Source organism: Cornus florida, unplaced genomic scaffold (assembly GCF_030987335.1).
Source record: "Cornus florida cultivar Cherokee Brave unplaced genomic scaffold, ASM3098733v1 CherokeeBrave_3.0.0_Hap2_Chr11, whole genome shotgun sequence".
Lineage (NCBI taxonomy): Eukaryota > Viridiplantae > Streptophyta > Magnoliopsida > Cornales > Cornaceae > Cornus > Cornus florida.
In genome coordinates, this window is record NW_026775581.1 from 3228722 (window position 1) to 3252281 (window position 23560).

Here is a 23560-nt window from a genome sequence, read left to right on the forward strand (position 1 = left end):
TGTTAATTTAATTATTTGTTTAAATTGAATTGTATGTGATGATGTGTATTTATTTAGGAATTTAATTCTTTTATTTTTATTTTTATTTTTATTTTATTTATTTTATTTTTATATTTTTCAGGAATTGGATATGGATAGTAGTAATTGACCAATCAATTGGACTGATATGGACTAATTGGATAAGTGGTTTAATGGGTACGGATAATTACCCATGTATATGTATATTTAATGGACTACGGATTATTATTAAAAGACTTTCCTTATATATATATATATATAAGGAAAGTCTTTTAATAATAATCTGATATATATTTATATATTATATATAAAAAGGAGTACATATAGATTATACGTAATATATATTTAAGTTACATTTTTAGTATTTAAATTTTATTTTATTTTATTTTTATTTTATTTTAGTTTGTCTTGGAATGGGAAAATGATTAGGGTTATTTTAGTTGCCTATAAATATATAACTATAGAGTTGTGAAAGAGGTTAGAAAATATATCACGTACTATATTTTAGAGAGAGAAAGAAGGAAGAGGAAGGAAGAGAAAAAGGAAGAAGGAGGCTAGGGTTTTTATCAAATCCCTAAAGGCAAGTTTTAATTCTTCTCTTCTCCTTTGATTTGTACTCTATGCATGCTAGATTAATTATAGGTTCTTTAAATAAATTAATTGAATCAAATTTCATTGATTTATTTGACAATTTAAATTCATATTTTAATAATGAAATTTAATTCTTTTCCTCCACCGAATTTAGCACTGTTGATGGCTTTGGGGTTTTAATTTAATTTATTTGCTTAGTTATTTTTGTTATTTTTCTTACACATGAATTAATTGCAGCATGAATTAATTTGGATACATGTTGATTTATTGTCTACAAAACAAAAAGTGCACGCCGAACAAGGCGAATGATTGCTTACATGAATCAATTTATATGCTAAAAGTATATGAAATAAAATTTTAGTTTTATCCATAAAGAATGCACGCCGAACGAGGTGGGGAATCAATTTGTAGAAATAAATATGAAACTAGACATTATTATCACTTACTGTATTCATAAAGGGTGCACGTGATTAAACTATAAATTTGGAATGTCATGCCTTGCATAAGGCATACACGCTGGACGAGGCTATATATAATACTGCTTTGGTTAGAAATAAATCAATTGGGTATAAATAAAATAATTAGGCATTAAATATTTTAATATTTTATTGTAAATTTGTTTAAGGTTGGAGTATTAAATTAATATTTGTTATTTTTGGATTGATGAATCTATATTAAATATTTAATTAATGTAAGTAAATTCATTAAGAATTGGAATGCATGATTTAAGTTTACATGCTATGTATGAAATTTAATTAATTTTGAAAGGATAAATTAATTAAATATTATTGAATTAAATTATTTTAATCAATTGTTTAGATTTAAATTAATTTAATCAGAATTGGGAGATGTACAATTAAGTTGATAAACATGTTAATTTCTTGTGATGTAAATTAAATGCATGATATTTTAGAATTGATATTTTGCTCAGGTAAATGCAAAGGATGTGTATAAGATTTATATCATGCTAATTTGGTTTATTAGATGTAAAAATTATTTACATTATCCTTGGATTTGAAACTTTTATTTCCTTATGATATGGATTAATGTACCATTATGGGATGGGGGCATATTAGGGACGGATTAACTTAAGAGTTAAGTCCTATCTATTCTTAATAAGGGAACGGATTAACCATAGTGTTAAGTCCTACTTATTCGTGTCAGGTCAACAGAATAGTTGGATGACATATTATTAAAATAATATTTGGATAATTTACTTTGATGGTTGGATATGACGGATTATATATATATAATTATACGTCATGATATGAGCTTTAGTATTAAGATCAGTGGTTAGGGTGCGTATATTGCCAGGGATGTGTAGCTAGATATAATGTAGTTATGTACCCTGGTAGGTCTAGGTACTCATGCCCACTATAGGTGCGTTTTGCATGTTGCCTACTATTCAGGTTGAGACAACTCTATAGTCTAGTAAGGTTCCTTTAGTGTGTATATATCTACGTATGGACTATTTAGTTCTTGTTGAAATAATTAGGATGTGTACGTGTATCGGGTCTCTGTTTGGGATGTAGTAGATTAGAACTTGTTTGTGGGCCTAACCCACCATTATTTTTCAGGTGTTCGTCAGTTCCAGTCTTAGAGATTGTTCGTGCCAAGTAGAGACAGTCATTCACTCTTCCGACTCTACGTAGGACTCTTCTACATGGTTTAATTATTAGTTTTTATTTCAGTTCAGTTATGTCAGTTAGGATATTATTAGGGGTCCACATTATGGATTCCCGAGTTGTAGTTTAATTAACTATTGGTATCAGAGGATTGAAGGATTCTATTATGGGATTTTTAATTATTATTTATTTGAGGATTTTTAAAATAGGGTTTTATTATTTAGTTTTCTTTTCAGCTTATCTATTTATTTTTAATTCATCTTGTATTCTAGTGCTTGTTTAAATTTTAATTGTTTGATATCCCTTGTATTCTGTGCTCGGACTTGATCACCCGTGGCTCTAGAATCGAGGGGTATCACATTATATAAGAATGAAGTGCTTAGTCTATTGCTAATGGATATAAGAGCATATGAATGATGATATGATATGCATAGTTCTATAGAGATGAGCTTCAAATGGATTCATAAATACTTTGACATTGAATCCTAAACACTCTCCATCTTATCTACCCATTTTCTTCAAGCTTTATCCATGATCGTGTAGGCTTTTAGGTAGACTTGCTTTCTTCCTTTCTTTGAGTTGCTTTCTTATTCGTTGTAGTCCAAGCTATCTTTGGATGGACTTTGCATTTGCTTCTTTGCAACTTCATGCCTTATTTGTATCTATTGCTTTTCTTGATGTGATCTTGAATAATGGAATACTTGGAATGATCTTACGTACTTCATTGAGGTCATCCTTTGAATATGAATAATTTATAACACTCAATGTAAACATTAGTCCTTAAACACCATTAATGGTTTGTTATCATCAAAACCTCTAGATTGTCCTTAGATGGAATCATTAAGGTCAACAATTCATATTTGAAAAATTTATCAACGATTTATGAACTATGTAGAGGATTAGTGGAAACAAAGAAGTTAAAAATCTACTTTTTGATTGATAGGTTAATTCGTCTTGTCTTGACTTTTCTCGTTTCCACGGCAACTACAGAAAGGGTATTTTCAACTATGAAACTTTCAAAACACAACTACGCAACAGGATGGAGGATGAGTTTCTTACAGATTACTTGAGTGTCAGTATTGAAAAAGAAATTGCTCAGACTTTTAGTACAGATTCAATTATAGATGATTTTTCTTCTCTAAATGATCGTCAAGCTCAGCTTTTGTAGTAGTTGTTTGATTTTTCAGGTTTCTTTTTGTATTTATCTATGTCATATTTCACTAGATATAGGCCAATTATTGTTTTGTAAACAAATTGGCCAAATTTGGTTAGATATATTTTTATATGCATCTAATCGATCATGAAGTACTTTTGACTTAAAATATTATTATATTATATTAGTAAAATTGTTAATACTACGGCACCCCCTTACATTGATTCCTGGCTCCGCCCCTGAAGGCTAGATCAATGCTTTTGAAGAGTAGCAACTTAAGATGATCTCTTTCATGAGCATAATTCTCAATACACAGTGTTGCCATGGATTCAACTGATTTAAAATAGATGGCTCGAAAAAAAGAGGAGAGGTTTTTCATGGTATATAATGTTATTATTATTATTTTTTTTTGTAATTCAGTAATGCATAGATAAAAAAGATTAATTACATATATACAAGGGGCATGCCCCAGGAGCCCAATCTTGAAAACAAGAAAGTGCAAATCCAAAATAAACCAAACATAGCCTAAAAGAAAACAAAGACAATCTATATTGTCCAAAGATTGTGTCATGTCAATGTAGTAATTGTATCGTGTCGATGTATGGATATTCTACTAAACATGTAAATTCAAACCTGACACATTTAATAATCGTGTCAGAAACCCTCAACACTAACCTAATCTGTTTATTAACTGTTCATCAAAACGAGACATTTAATATTCAATCAAATAATAAATATTGAAAAAATTTGTCACAGTTTACCCAAATATTCAAAATAAGAAGAAAAATCATAAGGCATAGTTAAGGTTTATGTTGAAGTGACTTAACTATCCATAGTAATTGTGTTTAAATAGGTAACATATTATATATGTCGTATTAACGATTATGACATGTTGAGTTAAACGAGTATAAAAAGGTTATACGGGTTGAACATCTCAACCCAAACCTGACATGGTTAAGAAAACGGGTTAATCGTATTTTTCGTTTATAACTTGAACTCGTTTATGGTTAACCCAAACTCGCTTATCTCGTGTCGTATTCGAGTCGTGTTGGCAAGTCGTGTCGACAAGTCGTGTCATAATTTGTCACCCCTATTTCAAAGAACTCTTTAAATTTCTCTACAACTTTAGTGTTTTCTTTCTTAAGCAATTTGTGTTCACGAGTCATAATCGTATCGTATTAACCTAAAGTTATTATATTAAATAGCTTAATCCAAACACGATTCATTTAATAATCGTGCCAAGAATTCTCAATACTAACTCAACTTATTTATTAAACGGGTTATACGTGTAACCCATTTAATGACCTATTTTCTAAAAAAAAATAATATATTATTTAAATTATTAATAATACTCAATCAAACAATAAATACTAGAAAAAAATATAAGTATCAATCCAACCAAATTACTAAATAATCTCTAATTTACAAAAGAATAAATTATAAGAGCGAAGTTTAGATAGTTATTTTAGAACTTAAATAAAAATTTGTTTATTACAAGTATAAACGGGTTACACGGGTTGAACCCCTCAACCCAAACACAATACGATTAATTGAATGGGGTAGTCGTGCTAACCCGTTTACAATCCGAACTCGTTTAAGGTCAACCTTAAACCGCTTAACTCGTGTCGTGTTAGAAAGAGAGTGAGAGGGAAATGTAAGTTGGGAGCATTTTAGTATTATTATTATTATTATTATTATTATTATTATTATTTTGTAATTGTAAAGGACTGTCATTTTGAAATTATCTCAAAGGGAGGCCAGTGGCTTAACCATAGACAAGTTTAGAGTTTTATCATCAATAAAAAGAAAATAATAATAAAAACAATAGCAAAAGAAGGGTAAATTATTTGCTAAAACCAAATCATTTAGGTATTTCAGCAAATCAAAATGGGTTCTAAATGAACCATTGATTCATAAACAACAAGCCTTCTCTTTGCAAGGCATTCATGCTTGTTTAAAAGAAACAAAATTAGAAAAGGAGATAAATGAAGAATTAACAAACTTTGACAACCAATTCATCCCCTTAGCACGTCACAGAAGAAAAGGTTAAAATTCTCCACTGTAATGTAAAAAGTTTATATTATTAAACTTCTGCCATTAAGAAGGTCCGAAATTTTTTTATTTCTTTATATAACAACCTTCCTAATTTTTTTTAATTTCATTCTATTATTACACTCTAGTGAATAGAGAGGCCTCAAAATTATGTTTATATATCCATATCTCTAACTTTTTATTTATTTTATTTTTTTCACCGTCTCTTCTCGTTTTCTTTTTTTATTATCCTTGCACGAGCCTTAAATATTGAATACATTGTTGAACTTTTCCATATTCTCTTTAACTTTATCTTCTTATTCTTCCCCCTCTTCTTTGATTATTTCTCACATATTTTTCCTTCGCTCTCATTACCTATAATTCGTAGAGAAAACAAAAGTTGATAAAAATGTAGATGATATAAGTCAACTCAATCAGTCGAATAATCTTTTAGAATCATTTTTTTTTATATAAATAGTTGACTAAGCTATTTCTTCAATTCATTGTAGGTTTGAACAATTTAAAATATATGAAGATATATATTTTTGGTTTTTTGTTAATTTAAAAAAAATTAATATCACTATACGATGATGGCTTGAGAGAATATTGTCTTAATTAAGATCTCTTTTTAAAACATGATGAGTCTTCTTATATTAATGATTTAGATTTATTTTCAGAATTAAAAAAAAAAAAATTTAAATACTGTAATGGAACATAAAGGAGTTTTTTTAAGTTAAAGTTGATAAAATCAATTCTAATATGTCACAAGAAAGATTAAATGAATTAACTATAATATTTATTGAAAAATATACTTTAAAAAAACTTGAATACAATAATCTAATTAGTAACTTTGCATCCGAAAAAATAAAAGTGTATTTTTAAAATAAATAATATTAACTATTATTTAATATTAATATATTGCATATTAAAAGGCTACTTTTATTTTTTCCGCCTAAGGCCTCAAATTATATTGAGCCACCCCTGACCAGAACGAAACGAAACAAAACCCTAAACTTTGCTTTTCTTTTCACGAGAATAATAAACCTTAAAATGTATTGTGTGTTTTTGTCGGAGTGAGCAAAGGGGGTGGAGGATTGGACCTTATCGACTTGACCCAATTTTCGTCCCAGACCAGCCCAACCTTTTCTTGTTAACCCTTTATTGTAGGTCTAGCCATGTGGCCACACTTTGCATAGTCTCTCTACTTCAGTTGTATTTATGACGAATAATGGTGGTGCTGTAAGCCTAAATAAAAATGAGAGTTTTAAGTTAAACTAAATTGAGTATCCTTCAAAGTCAAAAATAGTGTTTTAAAGTGTAAATCTTGAATCTTTGAATGAAAATACCTCATTCAAGGTAATTTTGAAGTTAGTAGAGTGATAAACGCTAAAAAGTGCGCATTTAAACCCTTAATCTTGAGTATATTAAGACCTTAATTATTCTATCTTATTTCCCCGCTTTAGTCCAATTTCATATTTTTCTCCTTTTTAGGTATTTATCCCCAAAATAAGTCAAATCAGCTGAATTAGAGCATTTGAGAAATCTGTAATACCCCTAATTTTAAAAGGATAGTCTCGGTATTTTATTAATTATTTTTAATTGTGTTTTTAATTTTTATTTGATTTTCTTGGTTATTTGTTTAACTGTTTATATGAATTAATTGATTATGTATTTATTTGAAATACTTGTTTACTTGAATGTTAGGGGTTTCTTGTAATTAATGGTAAATGTTTTACATGGTTGTTTTATTTATTTTTATTTTTTTATTAATTGTTATTCTTTATTCTAGTGGTTATGGATATTAGTCATGAGCAACTAATTGGATTCCATGAATTACTTGGATAAGGGGTTTAATGGGTACAGATAATTACCCATGGATAGTGTATATGTATATATATATATATAATTAAATAATATATAGATATTTTAGGGAAGTCGTTTGGGAAATAATCTAATGTATTTATTTTATTTAGATAAAAATAATATACATAGATTATACGTAATATATATTTTTAGTTACCTTTTTAGTATTTTAATTTTATTATTTTCTTTATTAATTTAATGTGGAATGGGAAAAAGAATAGGGTTAGTATTCAGCCTATAAATATATAGCTATAGGGTTGAAAAGAGGACTAGAAAATATATCACGTATTATATTTTAGAGAGAGGAGAGAAAGGAGGAGGAAGAAGGAGGAGGCTAGGGTTTTTATTAAATTCCTAAAGGCAAGTTATTGTTCTATATTTCTCCTTTGATCTGTGAAATTTATATCTATAGTATAATATTAGGGTTATGTAAAGAACAATTAAAATTAAAATTTATAATTTAATTGATCTAGAACATAGGTTTTATCAATTATATTCCATGGTTGTTCTTGTTGTATGAATTGATAAGTTCAGAGACTTGATTTGATTACTTTATGAATTGTTATAGGTTTTAAATGATGTATTTTTCATATCTGTTTACTGATGGAACCTAGAAACATGCCTTAGAATCCTGAAACAAATAAAGAATGAATTCACAGTGAAATTTTGAGTTGAGTCGCGTAAACGATTCAATTCGTTGATACAGTGCTCGAATCTTGGAGGCAAAGCTCGAGCCATGGATGAAAAACTCGAGCCTGAAAGGAAAAGCTCGAGCAATTGGATGAAAAGCTCGAGCTTGAAAGGAAAAGCTTGAACAATTGGGTGAAAAGCTCGAGCCTGAAGTAGGATGCTCGAGCTTGGAACAGGATGCTCGAGCAATTAGGACAAAAAGCTCGAGCCTTACCTGGAGAAGTTTCGTAAACAGCGTTGTATTATTTTTTTATTGAATTTGAGAAGTCCTAAACATCAAATAAGAACTGGATAGGAGTTTAAATAAATTATAAACAAATTTAAGTACAACAAGGCATGCTATTGGATTATTTGGAAGAATGAATGGATTTAATCTTTAGTTTATTCTAATAATTAAGATTAAAGGTGTAGCATGAATTGTATATGATGAATGCTTACTTGACTGTATAGTGAAATATCAGCATGTTTAAGATTCAGTATGTGTAGAATATGTGATATAGGAAGCTTAAATAATTTATAAGTCATTCCTATTTTGTGATAACATGATATTATATTATTATGTTTATTTTGGATTATTTGATGTATTTCTTTAATTGTTACATCAACTGTTGGATTGTGTGGATGTACTGCACTAGTATGGGATGGTGTCACTCTAGGGATGGATTAACTTATCAGTTAAGTCTTACCTATTTTATAAGGGAATGAATTAACTAAAATGTTAAGTCCTACTTATATTCGTGTTAGGTTAACTGAACAAGTTGGATGATACATAGTGGATTACTTTAGATTGGATATATATATAGACTTATGCCATGATATGAGCTTGAGTCTCAGGATCAGTTAATAGGGTGTGTATATTGCCAGGAATGTATAGCTAGATATAGTGTGGTTGTGTGCCCTGGTAAATCTAGGTACTCATGTCCACTACATGTGCGTTTTTGCATGTTGCCTACTATTTAGGTTGAGGTAACCCTATAGTCTAGTGAGGTTCCTTTAGTGTGTATATGTATGTATGGACTATATAGTTATTGCGTGGGTTAGCTATAGATATATAGTTTCTCCGGTCTCTGTTTGGGTTGTCGTAGAAAGAACTTGTTCGTGGGCCTGACCCACTATTATTTTTCAGGTGTTCGTCAGTTCCAAATATAGAGTTTGTTCATGCTGAGCAGAGACAGTCCACATCACTCTTCCGGTTCTACGTAGGACTCTCTTTATGTTTTAGTTTCGGATTATGTTTATTTTCAGTTGGTTCAGTTGGAATATCATTAGGGGTCCATTAGATAGATTCCTGAGTTGTAATGATAATTTAAGGTTTTGGATAATTCATTTCAAGGATTAATTATTTATTTAAGTAAAGGATTTATTATTTAGTTTTTTTCTGCTATTTTATTTATTCTTAGTTATTTTTTTTTGTAATCAAATGCTTGTTTATATACTTAATTGTTTGGTATCCCTCGGATCTGTGTTCGGACTTGATCACCCGTGGCTCTGGAATCGAGGGGTATCTCCGAATCAATTCAAAGTCTAGTGGAAAGAAAGAGCAAAGTGGTGAAAATTTCATATTCGATCGATCGAACCATACTACGATCGATCATACTGTGAACGTTCCAATCCTACCTTGATGGATCGAGCCTTTGTCCTTATCCTCAGAAAAATTTCCTATTTGATTAATCCAACCTTTTTTTCAATCAATCAAACATTTTGATCTTATCCTCATAACCACTTTTGTCCTCTTCCCAATAAATATCTCAACCTTTGTCCTTATCTAAATAATTGCGCCGCCATGCTTCAATCGATCGAAGCAACAGTGTGATCAATCAAACTGCCTAAAAAATCGTGCAAAACAGATTTCAAGCCCAATTGAAGGTATACTCGTGGTGCAATCATTTAGAGGTCCTAGTGCACGAGGTTTGACCATTGGGTGTGACATTTGAGCTACTTATATAAGGAAATTGGTTATTTTTAGTAAGGAGGTTGGTTAATTGGATATTGGTTAGAGATTAGAGAAACACATTTTGGGGAGAATTCTTCCAACTTTTAGGTTTTCTTCTCAGAACACCAAGAAGAGGAATATGAATTCAACTACTAAGAGAGCCCTTGAGGATTGGATGACAACAACCATGCGTGGATAGATCATTCTCTTAGGGCTAGAGATTTCCCTATGCTTGCTTCTTAAACTTTAATACTTTTTAATTAGTGGGGATTTGTGTTGTAATTTTTATATTGACCTCATATTTATACAAATCTTGTTTTTACATGATTTGTATGGTTTAATATTTTCAATTAATCTTTCAATTCTATTCATATGTCTATGTGTGATGGAATGGATGATTTTGAGCTCACACTTGATTCTTTACATGTGGTGTATGTCTATGTGTATTAAAATAATAAATCTAGTATTGGTCAATGCATGGTGCTTAATTGATTACTCTTGTATTTTATTTGATGGATTATGCTTATTTCTTGATGCATTGTGCTACCTTATTAGTTTAATTAGTTTAATTTCCTTGTTATTAGTGTAAGTGTAGCATAGTTGCTTTAATTTCCTAGATATGTAGACAATTCATTCTTGTTGTGTTATGGTCCATGCTTATGAGTGCAAGTAGTACATTTCTCTAAATTTTTGTGTGTATTGATTGTGAGTTTATTGAATGGTTAATGGCTTAATTTGATACGTTGTGCTACTCACTAGATTGACTAGATAATGTATGTTTATTTGGCCATTCATGCTTAGTATTACAATTACTAGCGCACACACTAGATTTACAACATATAATCCCCCTAAATTGACAGGTATTAGATGTTTAGTGAGGTAAAGCCTAGTGGTGAACTCTATGTCCCAAGACCCCTCTCTCATTCTCTACACCTCATTTACTTTAGCTTGTTTTACATTGCATTATTTTTAATTAATCATAGTTTAATTCAACCAACAAACCACTCACTTTGATCATTTAACCTACTAATCCAATTTTGATTCCGTAGTATCTTGCAAATCCCTTGGGACGATCCCTTTACTACATAATATAATGTTAAGTGGTTTTTATAAATTTTAAATGTGGTGGCCACTTCTCACACTCACACTTTTCACATCATTTTGAGCACAAGGTCACGAACACACCATAAAGCGTTATAATATAAAAAGATTTATTCTGTGAAAAAAAATGAGAGTTTTGAGTTAAACTTAATCAAGTTCCCTTTGAAATTACAAAGATGGTTTTAATGTGTAAAGATTGAATATTTTAATGAAAATACCTCAATCAATGTAACTTTAAAGTCACTATAGCATTTTAATGTAAAAAGATTGAATCTTTGAAAGAAAATAATAGTTTTGAGTGAAACTTATTCGACTTCCCTTTGAAGTCACGAAAAGTGTCTTAATGTGTAAATATTGATTCTTTGAATGAAAATACCTTAATAAGGGTAACATTGAAGTCACTAGAGCATTTTAATGCAAAAAAATTGAATCTTTGAAAGAAAGAAAAAAAATGAGATTTTTGAGTTAAACTTAATCGAGTACCCTTTGAAGTCACAAAGGGTGTTTTAATGTATAAATGTTGAATTTTTGAATGAAAATATCTCATTCAAGGTAACTTTGAAGGCTTTAGAGCGTTTTAATATAAAAGATTAAATCTTTGAAAGAAAATGAGAATTTTGAGTTAAATTTAATCGAGCTCTCTTTAAAGTCACAAAGAGTATTTTAATGGGTAGAGATTGAATCTTCGAATGAAAATACCACAATCAATGCAAATTTGAAGGCATAATAGAATTTTGAGGTAAAAAGATTGAATCTTTGAAAGAAAGTGAGAGTTTTGAGTGAAATTTATTCGAGTTCCCTTTAAAGTCACAAAGAGTGTTTTAATGTCTAAAGATTAAATATTTGAATGAAAATACCTCAATACGGGTCTGTTTGACGTTACTAAAGCATTTAAAAGTAAAAATATTGAATCTTTAAAAGAAAATAAGAGTTTTGAGTTAAACTTAATCGAGTTCCCTTTGAAGTCACAACGATTAATATTTTAATGTGTAAAGATTGAATCTTTAAATGAAAATACCTCAATCAAGGTAACTTTGAAGTCACTAGAACATTTTCATGTAAAAATATTGAATCTTTCAAAAAAAAAAAAAAAAAAAAAAAATTAGAGTTTTTAGTAAAACTTAATTTAGTGCCCTTTGAAGTCACAAAGAGTATTTTAATGGGTAAAAGATTGAATCTTTGAATGAAAATACCTCATTCAACGTAACTTTAAACTCACTAGAGTGTTTGCATTGCATTTAGTGAGGGTTGAGCATTTGCATTGCATTGGCATTGGCATTGCATTCTATTTCATTGGTTATTACTGTGATAGAGAGATGATGTGTGTTATTCCTAATTTCCCCTAATTAAGCATGATCCCTCTATTATATTCCATTTTTTTGTGTGTGACTCACGGGATTATAAGGAGTGTATCTTAGGCACTTCCTACTAAGCCATTGTGCTCACCCCTTTATTATATTTTTCAGGAAATGGTAAGGAGGTGGAGGAGGATCCACAATTATGTCCTTGATCCTTTGGATGATTTCTTTTAACGGACTTAACAATTAGACTACATTGTATATATGATCTTTTGATGTAATTGTCAACATGTATTCCATTGTGTAAATTTGGTTAAGTTCGAAAGTGAAAAGCTTTTATCATGTAATTTGTATGCGATTGTATTTTGGAACAATGAACTTTTGATTAATGAATGATGTAATATGATATTATATAATGAAAGAGGATTATTTCATAAATTTCAATGCATGTACAATTATTTTGGGATTGGTTTTACAGGCTTTACACTCAAATCAATGACCGTAAGGACCTAAACATTTGAAAACAAGAGAAAAAGGATCCTAGACCCTCCAAGGCTCAGCCGAGTGCTCGCTGTAACGACCCGAACCCGTGGGTCCGAATCGCTAACCGGGTCTTTACCCGAACCTGAAAACACCCGAGCGTAAAACGGTCAACTAAGGTGTGGAAATAAATAATATAACTCTAAATGAGTCTAAATAGGTCAGCATAAGTCATAAGGGTCATTTGAACCCATGACGCAAGGTCTTGAACACAAGAAAAAGGATTTCACACAATTGCCCCCTTCGCTTTCAAAGAATTTCGGAGCAGTCCACACTAAAAAGGTTATAACTCTCTCTACGGTTGGAATATTTGAGTGCAATTAATTTTATTGGAAAGCTGACTTAAAATCCTTGAAATTTGACTTAAGAATGACCCCATTTGGATTTGAACGAAGGAGATATGATTATTTGAAGTGAGGGTTAAGAAAAAGGGGCAAAGCAGTAAGGGAGCTGGCTCCTATTCTGATGGAGCCACCTCCTTTTGCTGAGGAAGCCGGCTCCCACTCCAAGAGAGCCACCTCCATGCTAAGGGAACCGGCTCCCACTCCAAAGGAGCCGCCTCTATGGTGTTTTTTGATGAAAATTAGCTATTGGACTAAAAAGAGCCAACTCCCAAAGGGGAAGAGCTTGCTCCCAACCTGTGAGGTCTGAAATTTGGTCACTCCAATGCATTTCAAAGCAAAAATTTTCATCATCTTAACCCAACATTCATAAATGGTAAAAATAAATAATTTGACAAGCTAACTCATAGAAATCTACAACATGGCGACATAGAGAAACTTTGATCTCATCATAATTATCCGATTACAATATTCATAAACAATATGACTTCAAATTACATCGTTGAAAAGCTACAACCCAAAAAATTAGAGTGGAAATCCTAAAATTTCCACCCGAATTGGGTACATTGCATTACAAATAAACATGTTGAATCCAAACTTCACAAAATATACACCTTAATACATCTTTACAAAAATAAAAGGAAGTATATACATCAAATACAAGAGAGATCCAAGTTCCTTTCAATCCTTTTAAACTTGTGGTGGATTGTGGTCCACCACTTTTTTCTTGAGTCCTGAAAATAATAATATATGGGGTGAGCCAGCTATTCAATAGGAGGTGCCTAAGATACACCTCTTGTGACCCCGTGAATCTATATAATGTATAGGAAAGGGATAGAGGGGTCATGCTGAATCGAAAGGGAAAACATAGCAACAATTCCAACAACAACGTATCAAAATTATGATAACCCGAATTTTTTTAAGATTTTAATTTATTTTAATTTATGATTTTTAGTGGTCTTATTTAATTTTAAATTGGAGACGGATTCATGTTCAGTTTAATGGATTTGGATTTGTTGCATTATATATATATATATATATATATATATATATATATATATATATTTGTGTAGTATCTAAAGGGAGCATGGCTGCCGAAATGGAGAAAAGAAGGAAAAATGGTAGGGTGTGTTTGGTGGGTCCCAAAGGATATTTTAAGGGGATTGAATTTTTGTTTTTTTTGTTGCTTTATATATCGGTGATAAGAATGGTAATAAAAGGGAGCAGGTGGCGGCAGAATTGGAAAGAGAGAAAGAAAAAGAAAGAAATGGAGATTGAAATGTGTTCGTGGGGCCCACAAGGAATGGAGTATGCAATCTGATGGAGTGAGGGTACAGTGGCCGAAATGATGAGTGAAAGAAAGATGGAAATGTGGTTTTAGTGGGTCCCACTTAAATGATGTTTAAAGTGTTCATTTGATTATATATATATATATATATATATATATATATATATATATAGTATGTTTGTCATCTTATGAGATAAAAGGGAGCAGCCGAAGTGGGAAAGAGAGAAAGCATTGTGTGATGATGGTTTTTGGTAGGCCCACTTGTGGGTTGTTTTGCCTTCACGTGGGCTTTGGTCTGATGTGTTTTCAAAGAGTGTATTGTTGTATAAAAAGGAATGAAATGACGAGGGTAAGTAAGAAATAAGGTGTTGAGTTGTATTGGGATATGGTGTCAGTGGAAGTATCTATATAATTAGTGTTTTGCATACTGATGGGTATTGAAAGAAAGAGAGCAAAGAAGATAGAGAAATTAGAGAGAGTCGAGAAAGAGAGACAGGGTGAGCCGAGAGTTTGTAGAGAAGGCTGGAACTTGAGGTCTTAATGATCTAGTGAGGGATATTTCTTTTTTAGTGTAGGGTTCTTTATACCTTGAATGGCTTGGAGTGGTTTTGTTTCAATGGTTTTTATTAAATGTTTTAATTAAATGCATATATATTTTGTTTATATTCACCTGAATATGTATATTTTGTGAAGCTGTTTTGTTAAACCTCCATGAAATTCTTGTTATGATTTTTCCTACTTGGACTTTCCGTCTCACCACCCTCCAATTTCAAGTACCGAAGATGAATGGGGATTACTAGATTCGGGCTTAGGTGGAAGAGTCCGCGTTACAGGATTTATTTATTTAGTTGGAGAATTTTGAGTGTATTTGAGGAAATTGACTTTGTATAAAAGAGGGTATTTTTCATGATAATCAGTGTATTTTGATTTGTATAAATTGAGAATTTTATTAGAATTTTCGGGTCGTGACAGAAATCCTCATCAAGCTATGCCATGCTATGAAATGCAATGGTATGCAATTTCTATAATGACCCAAACCCAAGGGTCCGAATCGCTAACCGGGTCCTTATCCAAACCCGAGGTCCACTAAAAACGTTACCGTCCTTTCTTATATCAATACATAATATACGTGTCATCCCAGGGTTTATAAATAATAATAATAATAATAATAATAATAATAAAATGAGATCATAGTTACAAAATATGTCAAACAGTCCATTAACCCATCAAAACCTATGGACGAACGTCGTCCGCCACTTCCTTCCCATGACCAGAAAAATGTTAAAAAATTGGGATGAGCTAAACGCTCAGTAGGAAGTGTCTAAGACACACCTCTTATGACCCCATGAATCCACATAGAGAATAGAAAGCAAGAGAATGGGATCATATCTCAAGAGTCAAGTAAAACCACTGTATCATCAACAAACATACATATCTCAACCAAATACCAAATGCACCACGTATGCTAATGATGTGCCTTGCCATGCAATGTCACTCCCCGTTTCCGAAATCATACCGTTTCAACTTCCAAACCGTTAGTGTAATCCGACCTAAGGCACCTCCAAGGCATCACGAAAGGGGGATTGGCTAACCACCCATGACCACAAGGCACCTCTATGGCATCGTATCCGGCCTGGTTAGCTTAACCACACTAGGGTCTCTCCCTAGTACTCTCTCTAAACCACACTAACACCATGAACCACTAGGCGCCTCCTAGGCGTCCTGGTTTTCACAAACACTTTTCATAAACTTTTTCCCAAAATAATTTTATTGATTTTAAAAAAATACTTTTCCCCTTTTTCTTTCCCAATGGATGCATGAATGCTTCATGCTTCACAATTTGCCATAATTTTCACATCATCAAACCTCAACAACATTCCATACTAAAGATGAATTTTTTCATGAATTTATAGCATGCTTTAAGTCAACAAAATTTCTACAATTACACATATTAAACAAGGACATAATCACAAAAGCATACTTTCCATATCCAGTCAACAAATTATACACACATATATTATCTACACATAATCCACATAAAGATACACATCATATATCTAGCATCATGGCAATTTCTCAAGAAATATTTACAATAAATCCCATACATTCCATCCACATTATGATCACATTATTAAGGGAAATCCTAACATTTATTTTCATAATTTAAACATCACTTTTCTTAACAATTAAAAATCATGGGCACATAAAATGTCAATACTGAACATGTATCTTCACCTCCAAGTATATAACCATAATAATTGGTTTAATTAACATATATAATACATCCATCACCTTAATTACATACAACCACAACAACATAGGCAAAATTGTTAAAATCAAACAAGCTTAGAATCAAATTAAAGGGAAAAACTCACAAAAGATCAAAGAAAATATGAATTAGAGTACCCTTACCTCCAAGGATGTAAAAAGCCTCCAAATTCCCTAGATTTTCGAAATCCCCATGGGTGGCCAAACAAGGAATTGCTTACATCAATGTAAAGGTCTTGCCGAGTTTATCGATTTGCCGCAAATGGCAACCAAAAACTCCCTACGGTTGGACTTGAATCAAGCTTGAAAGCTTGAGAAAAGAAAAAGAAAAAAAGTGACTAAAGAGAGAGGAAAAGAGAGTTGCCAAAGAGAAAAATGAGAGACCAAATGGTCTCTTGGCCACAAAATGGTTAAGCGGTGGTCCCATCACCAAAAAAAATCTAACCTTTTTAATTTCTTTTCCATCACAAATATACACATATATAAATAAATTACAACCATTACAATTTCGCTCCCCATTTCAAAACCTTTATCCGTCATCATTTCCAACTGTTAATGCAACTCGTTCCATAGCAACTCTATGGCAGTACGAAAGAAGGATTGACTAACTGTCCCTTACCCATGGTAACTCCATAATGTCATTTGGGCCCAGATAACTCAACCACGTTAGGGCCGTCCCCTAGTTCTCTCTAGGCCACATTAACACCACAGACCCTAGGCAACTCCTAGGTGACCGGGTTTTCGCAAACCTCTTTCAAAACATTTTTTCCAAAAACCATTTTCTTTCCTTTTCAAATCACATTTCCCATTTTCTTACCTAATGTCATGCATGAATGTCTCATATATTTCAATGCCATGCAAATAGAGAAATTCCTGCTCCTCAAGTCAACATTCAACAATATATACACATTGCAAAAATTCTAAAATATATCTTATGCTTTCTAAATCGCAAAATTTAACACTTGGAGCACAATGGGCATAAAATTATCAATTAAACATTTTTCATCATCATATGCCAAATAACACATAGTCATATCTTTTGCACAACATTTAAGTAATATTGCATGAAATTTTCACAAATTAAGTATGCTAAACCACAAATTTTGAGGAATTGACTAACAAAAACCAAAGAGATTGTATATTAGAAACCCCTACCTCAACCAATTGAAGAAAGCCCTAAAAATTTAAATCCCCAAAATTTTGAAATCCCAAGTGTGGCCAAACGGAGATTTTCTCCGATCAAAATGACAGCCTCAATGACCTCTATGACTTTGCCTTAAGCGGCAATATCAAATTCTCAAAGATAAGAGAGAGATTATGGCTCAAAACTTGAAGAAAAGAAAAAGAAAAATGAGAAAGGAGAGGGAGAGAGAAATTACATGAGAGAGAGGAAGTGATGGGATAAATGACCCTTTGGCCATTAAAAGAAAAAGAATGATGGTCCCACCACTTAAATAAAAATCTCACCTTTTTCATTTATATATATGTATATATATATCCAAAATAAATCACAACCACACATAAGCATTTAAATAATTAATTATACACAAAATAACAATGCATGGAATGCAATGGACCCATGACACAACTCCCGTACACAACAACCCCAATAGCGAGTCCCACCCGGGACCTCACGGTCTTAAAAACAGAAAAATGTCGAAATGGCAACCAATGCATCTCCTAGAGTCCTAAACTCAAGAAAATGCCTTAACCAACACTCAAACATACCCAGCACACCCCACGGTGTTCGGCACGCAAAACGAAAGAATACAAAAATACTCTAAAAAATTAAAAAATTCCCAGAAAATGGAAAAAAAGAAAAATCGAAAACATTACACTCGCAGTCCCAATTTTTTTTCCCAAGCGCCAAGTCCAGTAGCCAAAAGCTAATATAGAGCACTCACAGGTAGGTCCGAGCGCTCGAACCTTGCCAAGGAGCACACGCAGGTCCTCCTTCACGCGCGCACAGTGCAAGCATGACACCTTGCGAGCGCTCAAGCGGTGTCATGCGAGCGCTAGCAAGGCTTTTGAGGGGTACACCTTGGATGCCTTCGGGTTTGGTCCGTCACTTCATTTTCGTTTGCTCAATTGGACTTGTACATGGCCAATGAACTTGTAAAGGACTTGTTGACCGACAGTATAGCATGAGAAGACCAATTTTCCCTTTATTACTATAGGGCTTCAACTTGAGCCTGGCAGTGTGGCATTGTGTCCTAACCAATCCAATGTGGATTTATTTGAACAGTATGGAACCACTACGACATGGGACGCATTGAATGATGTGAAATGATGGTATTACCCCTAGTTGACTTCAGGTTCAGGTAAGGACCCAAGTAACGGTTCGGACCCCCGGGTTTGGGTTATTACAATATCGATCAAAGAAAGCATAATTCATTCATTCTACAACAAATTTAGTTTTGAAGAAGAAAGGTGTTTAGATCGCACTTTGAAGGGGTTAAGGCATTTGCATGCAGAGTGTTGTTGATCTACCATATCGAGAGCTGTTGGACGGGCGAGTCGCAAAGCAAAGGGTGTTCAGCAAGTTAGATCTTGGTAGAGTGAAGGTGTGTGAGCTTGAGTCAAAATTCGGTATACTTTACTTTAAACATAGTGGATCGTTTACGCTTGGGACAACGCAAAAATAATCCTCGAGGTTTTCCAATTGGTTTACTCGCTAAAATCCGGTGTCACTCTAACTTTACTTGCATTTATTTTTGCTTTTTGGTTTGATTAATTTACTTTTATTTCGGTAAATTTAATTTAAGCAAAAATCGGATAAAAGACTAAGTCGAACATTTTAATATCGAAACATGAAAGAAGAAGATGAATTGTGAAGTATAAGCTTTTCTGTGTGCAATTTTCACTGATCATCTCCTGTTTTTGCTAACCATTACTTCCTAGAAAATTGAATCAAATCTTCATGGGTGTGTAAGAACAAGTGGAAGCAACCAAACATTCAAGCGGAGTACTTGTATGTTATGTTTGAGAGTACCATGGATTTAAAATTGAAAGAAATTTAGTTACAACTTTGAATTAAATTGCTCACAATCCCAAATCCAAAACATGGATTCAGTTCTCCAAACGCTAGTTTGGAGCTTCTATTATACTCTGGGTTTGAAGATCTGGTTGGAACCACGTACCTAAGTGTTATTATAATTTTAGTCTGCCTAAGAATTTGTAGGGTTTATAAATCCATAATGGTCACGTACGTTCAAACTCAAACAAATATATAGATTGTAATTGAGAAAATAAAGGCTTACCAAAATTGAGATAGAAGGCAGACAATGCATACTTATTATTATGGTTGATCTCTTCTGTCTGACAACAGAAATATTGTTCCCTGGAACAAAAGCTAGCATAGTTTTCATGAACCTTATTACACATACAGACAACAATATATAGCTAGTAATGGAGATTTGTCTAAGAAGGTAAGAATTTCATACAAATGGGAGGTTTTATTTTGGTCAGCCCAAGAACTGATGCAGGAAGATACCACAGACCTTCACCACATATTAACCCAGAAGCAACTGCTGGAACCATAAACTCGGCCTTCATGGCATTGAGTTTCTGCAACAAAAGCACAACCAAACTTCCCACGCACAAATCGATAGCAAAAAAGGCACCTGTATTAAAGGGCACGGACATGGCCATTGGCGATGGCATCCATTTCCCGAACTTCTGAGGCGAAATATCTTTCACGAGGTTGACTCCCACTGCAAAGGCGAAGAAGCCACAACAGAGCTGCAAGCAATGGCGTGGCAAAGCCGAGAGGCCTTGAACGCCTAGAATCGCCATGTTTCTATAGATCACAGCATAAGGAGCCTTGTATTCACCATTTGGATTGCCCACATCAAATGCCTTGTAGAACAGAAAGAAGCTTAGAGTAGCCACCACACATCCTATTGCTGTCCCGATGGACTGGCTCATAAGCATTGCACGAGGGGATGTTCGAGTGAGATGGCCTGTTTTCAGATCTTGCATCAGAAGGCAAGAAACTGAAACAACAGATTTGACGAGACCACAGCCAGCCAAGCCTGCCACCACGCCGTGCTCTTTTCCAGCCAACGAGGCTAGCACAAAAAGAGCCAGCTTACTATAATTATAGGCCATGTTTATATCAGTTAGACCGGCTCCATAAGCATTGCAGAAGGCAAGAGCTGGAGCGAAAATGTAGGCTACAACCACATAGTACCATTTGAGCTCGGGGAAAACGAAAGGAATCGCAATCACGGAAATGATGGCGAGGAGGGTGTATCCGGCAGCCCCAACCCACATGGGAATTCTTTCTTTAATGAAGAATTGGTCTTCTTTTAGATCATCACTGTTCTTGCTACCCTCATCTGCAAATATAAGAAATGTTACAAAGTTGAGCAAAACAAAATAATTCATCAACTCAGGGAACAAAAGTTTATATATACTACAAAACATTATCCTGACAAAGTTGTGAAGGAAAAAGGCTTTATTATCTCACCTGTGTTGAGGCTCTTGTGTTTGATTGTGCCATGAATATTTTTGATTGCGAAATACAGTATCTTGACAAAGTTGTATAGCCCATCACCTAGAATGAGGGCAACTGAGAGAAAGACCTGCCAAGAATTTGAAAGTAAATAAGAAATTCATGATTTTTTTTTTTAAAAAAAAAAAAATTTGGAAATGCAAATACACACACACACACACATATATCTAGAGAGGAAAAGAGTGGTTTAATTGAGTGACCTTATAGCCAGTCAAGCCCTTCAAGCTGCTTTCTGCAGGTAAATTAGCAGGGAACCAATCTCCTTTAAGTTTACCAATAAGTGGCCACATGAGACCCCATGAAAGCACAGCTCCAAGAAGCACTGAAAAGTTTACATTGTGGGAACAAATCATTCCAGTTCCCACATAAGTCAAGCTAAAATCGAAGTAGAATCTGCATAAATATGTCACAAAGTAAATCACAATTAATATATAATCTTTTTCATGTTTATATATAAACATACAGAAGTACTATATATACACACACACACGTACGTTTTCTTCAAAGCTTGCAGTCCAAAAGTAGGGAACTGTGAGAATCCACAACCCTCTTTCCCAGTGTAAAACCATTTGAAAAATCCCCACAAGAAACTATAACAAAAGAACTTGATGAACCCGCGTACCTGCTTCCTGCACCAAATTATATTTCATTACAACATATGGAGTAGTTTATAATTCTAGCCCTGATTGATTTTATTGTGATAAATAGATATATATATATATATATACATGTAACATTACTACTGGATGTTAAAAAAAAATGGATTAAGTAGTAGTATTACTTAGCCATATTGTTTCCTCGGGTATGCATTCCATTAATGAGAACTGCAGTTGCCATCCCACTTGGAAAAGTCAACTTGTAGTCGATTATCAAGATCTGTGGACCATTCACACAACTCCATCAAACACTATTTTAAGAGCTTCAGTGCTCAGAAGATGTACTTTTACGTACTACTAATTGGGAAACAAAAACTAATTGCATAGTCTAACCTACTTCAGCATGTGTGCGCGCGCGCGCGCAAGTATTTATACAATGCCTCCATTTTAATATTGGAATGCTGAAGAACATCTCATTGGTGATGAAACTAATTTAAATTTGCTTTAATTAATTGTTATAAGCAAGTTGATTAATTTACAGTATTATATCTGAATTAAAGAGAACCATGACAAGAGGAATGAGAAATTTAATCAAAAAAAAATTAAGAATAAGAAGTCAAATACCTTTCTGAGAGGAATTAATACAAAAAGACCAACAAAACAACCAAGGAAAAGAAAACTCATCATCCATCCAATCCCGGGTTCCTTGTAGCTATCTGGAGAATTTCCTTCTGTGTCAACCCCGGTCTGCTCATATATCTTCTTGTTTAATGCCAAAAGATAAGTACCAAATCCCCCTAATTAAAGTCCAACAAATATTATATATATACAGAGAAGGAGAAGAAATTTATAAAGTTGATGAAAAAACTTGAAAAGAAAGATTTAGATCAAATTAGCTCAAACGTAACGTACCTCCAACAGCAATGCTAATAATTGCAACTGCACAAGTTTGAATCATGACATTTTCCTGTCTAGTGAATGGAATCGAGACAATTCCGGCCTTGTGAAGAAATTTTGTCCATGTACCGATGAACACATATGCAAGAAATGCAGTGGAGATGTTGAGATTGGGAACTACCCCAGTTGTGAGGCTCAGTCTCATCAACACCACACTGTAAATGCTCCCAATCACTGTGCTAGCGATCACTCCCCGTACTGTGATCTGCTTTGTCCATTCTAAATATTGGCTTCTCTTTGAAACCACCTCACATTCGCCATCATCCACGTCCTGAATTTCTTCCGACTCCAGTACCCTCTCTATGTCTTTCTTGTCGCTCAATTCTTCCATATCCGACACTTCCCAATGGAATTCCTCTGTATGCTGCAAAATTAATGAAAACAAACTACAAAGAGATAATGCTATAGTACATCTCTCATTGCTTCAATGGAGGAACTTCGTACAGTTTTGCTTAAAAAATGAACAAACTGCAAGATGGTAGTGATTCTTTAAATGTACTTTAATATATATTTTAATTCATATTTCAAAACAAGTACACTTAACTGGCCAATTCCTAAAGCGTCATATGGTCTTTGTCCCCTTAATTTTTTCAGTCTAGCTAAGTACTCCTTAAACTCAGGAATGACTTTTAAAGAATCTAATGAAATCAATTTTCCCTCAATATTCTACTCAAGAGTCCACCAATTATACGTTGAGATAGACAAAAATAAGAATTCATCAAGTAATTAAATGAATGCAATCAAGACCTTG

The 23560-nt window shown here is 33.1% G+C and overlaps 1 protein-coding gene across 1 annotated transcript; it reads right to left on the reverse strand.

Moving 5' to 3' along the window:
- Positions 1-20160: 20160 nt before the first annotated feature.
- On the reverse strand, positions 20161-23014 carry LOC132285907 (metal-nicotianamine transporter YSL1-like). The gene is made up of 7 exons (XM_059788139.1): positions 22765-23014; positions 22477-22649; positions 22038-22132; positions 21751-21885; positions 21457-21649; positions 21224-21326; positions 20161-21080 (listed from the first exon to the last, which is right to left on the reverse strand). Exons 1-7 carry the CDS (start codon positions 22952-22954, stop codon positions 20161-20163), a joined length of 1809 nt encoding a protein of 602 aa, XP_059644122.1. The 5' UTR covers positions 22955-23014.
- Between the last annotated feature and the right edge of the window lie 546 nt (positions 23015-23560).

Bases quoted from the DNA above. Each gene is read 5' to 3' on its own strand.
- LOC132285907 (XM_059788139.1), bottom strand. From the start codon at position 22,954: ATGAGACTGAGCCTCACAACTGGGGTAGTTCCCAATCTCAACATCTCC. The intron at 21,886-22,037 runs GTAATACTACTA...AATTTGGTGCAG, and splicing joins CGAGGAAACAATATGGCTAA to GAAGCAGGTACGCGGGTTCA. The intron at 21,650-21,750 runs GTACGTGTGTGT...ATATTTATGCAG, and splicing joins CTGCAAGCTTTGAAGAAAAC to ATTCTACTTCGATTTTAGCT.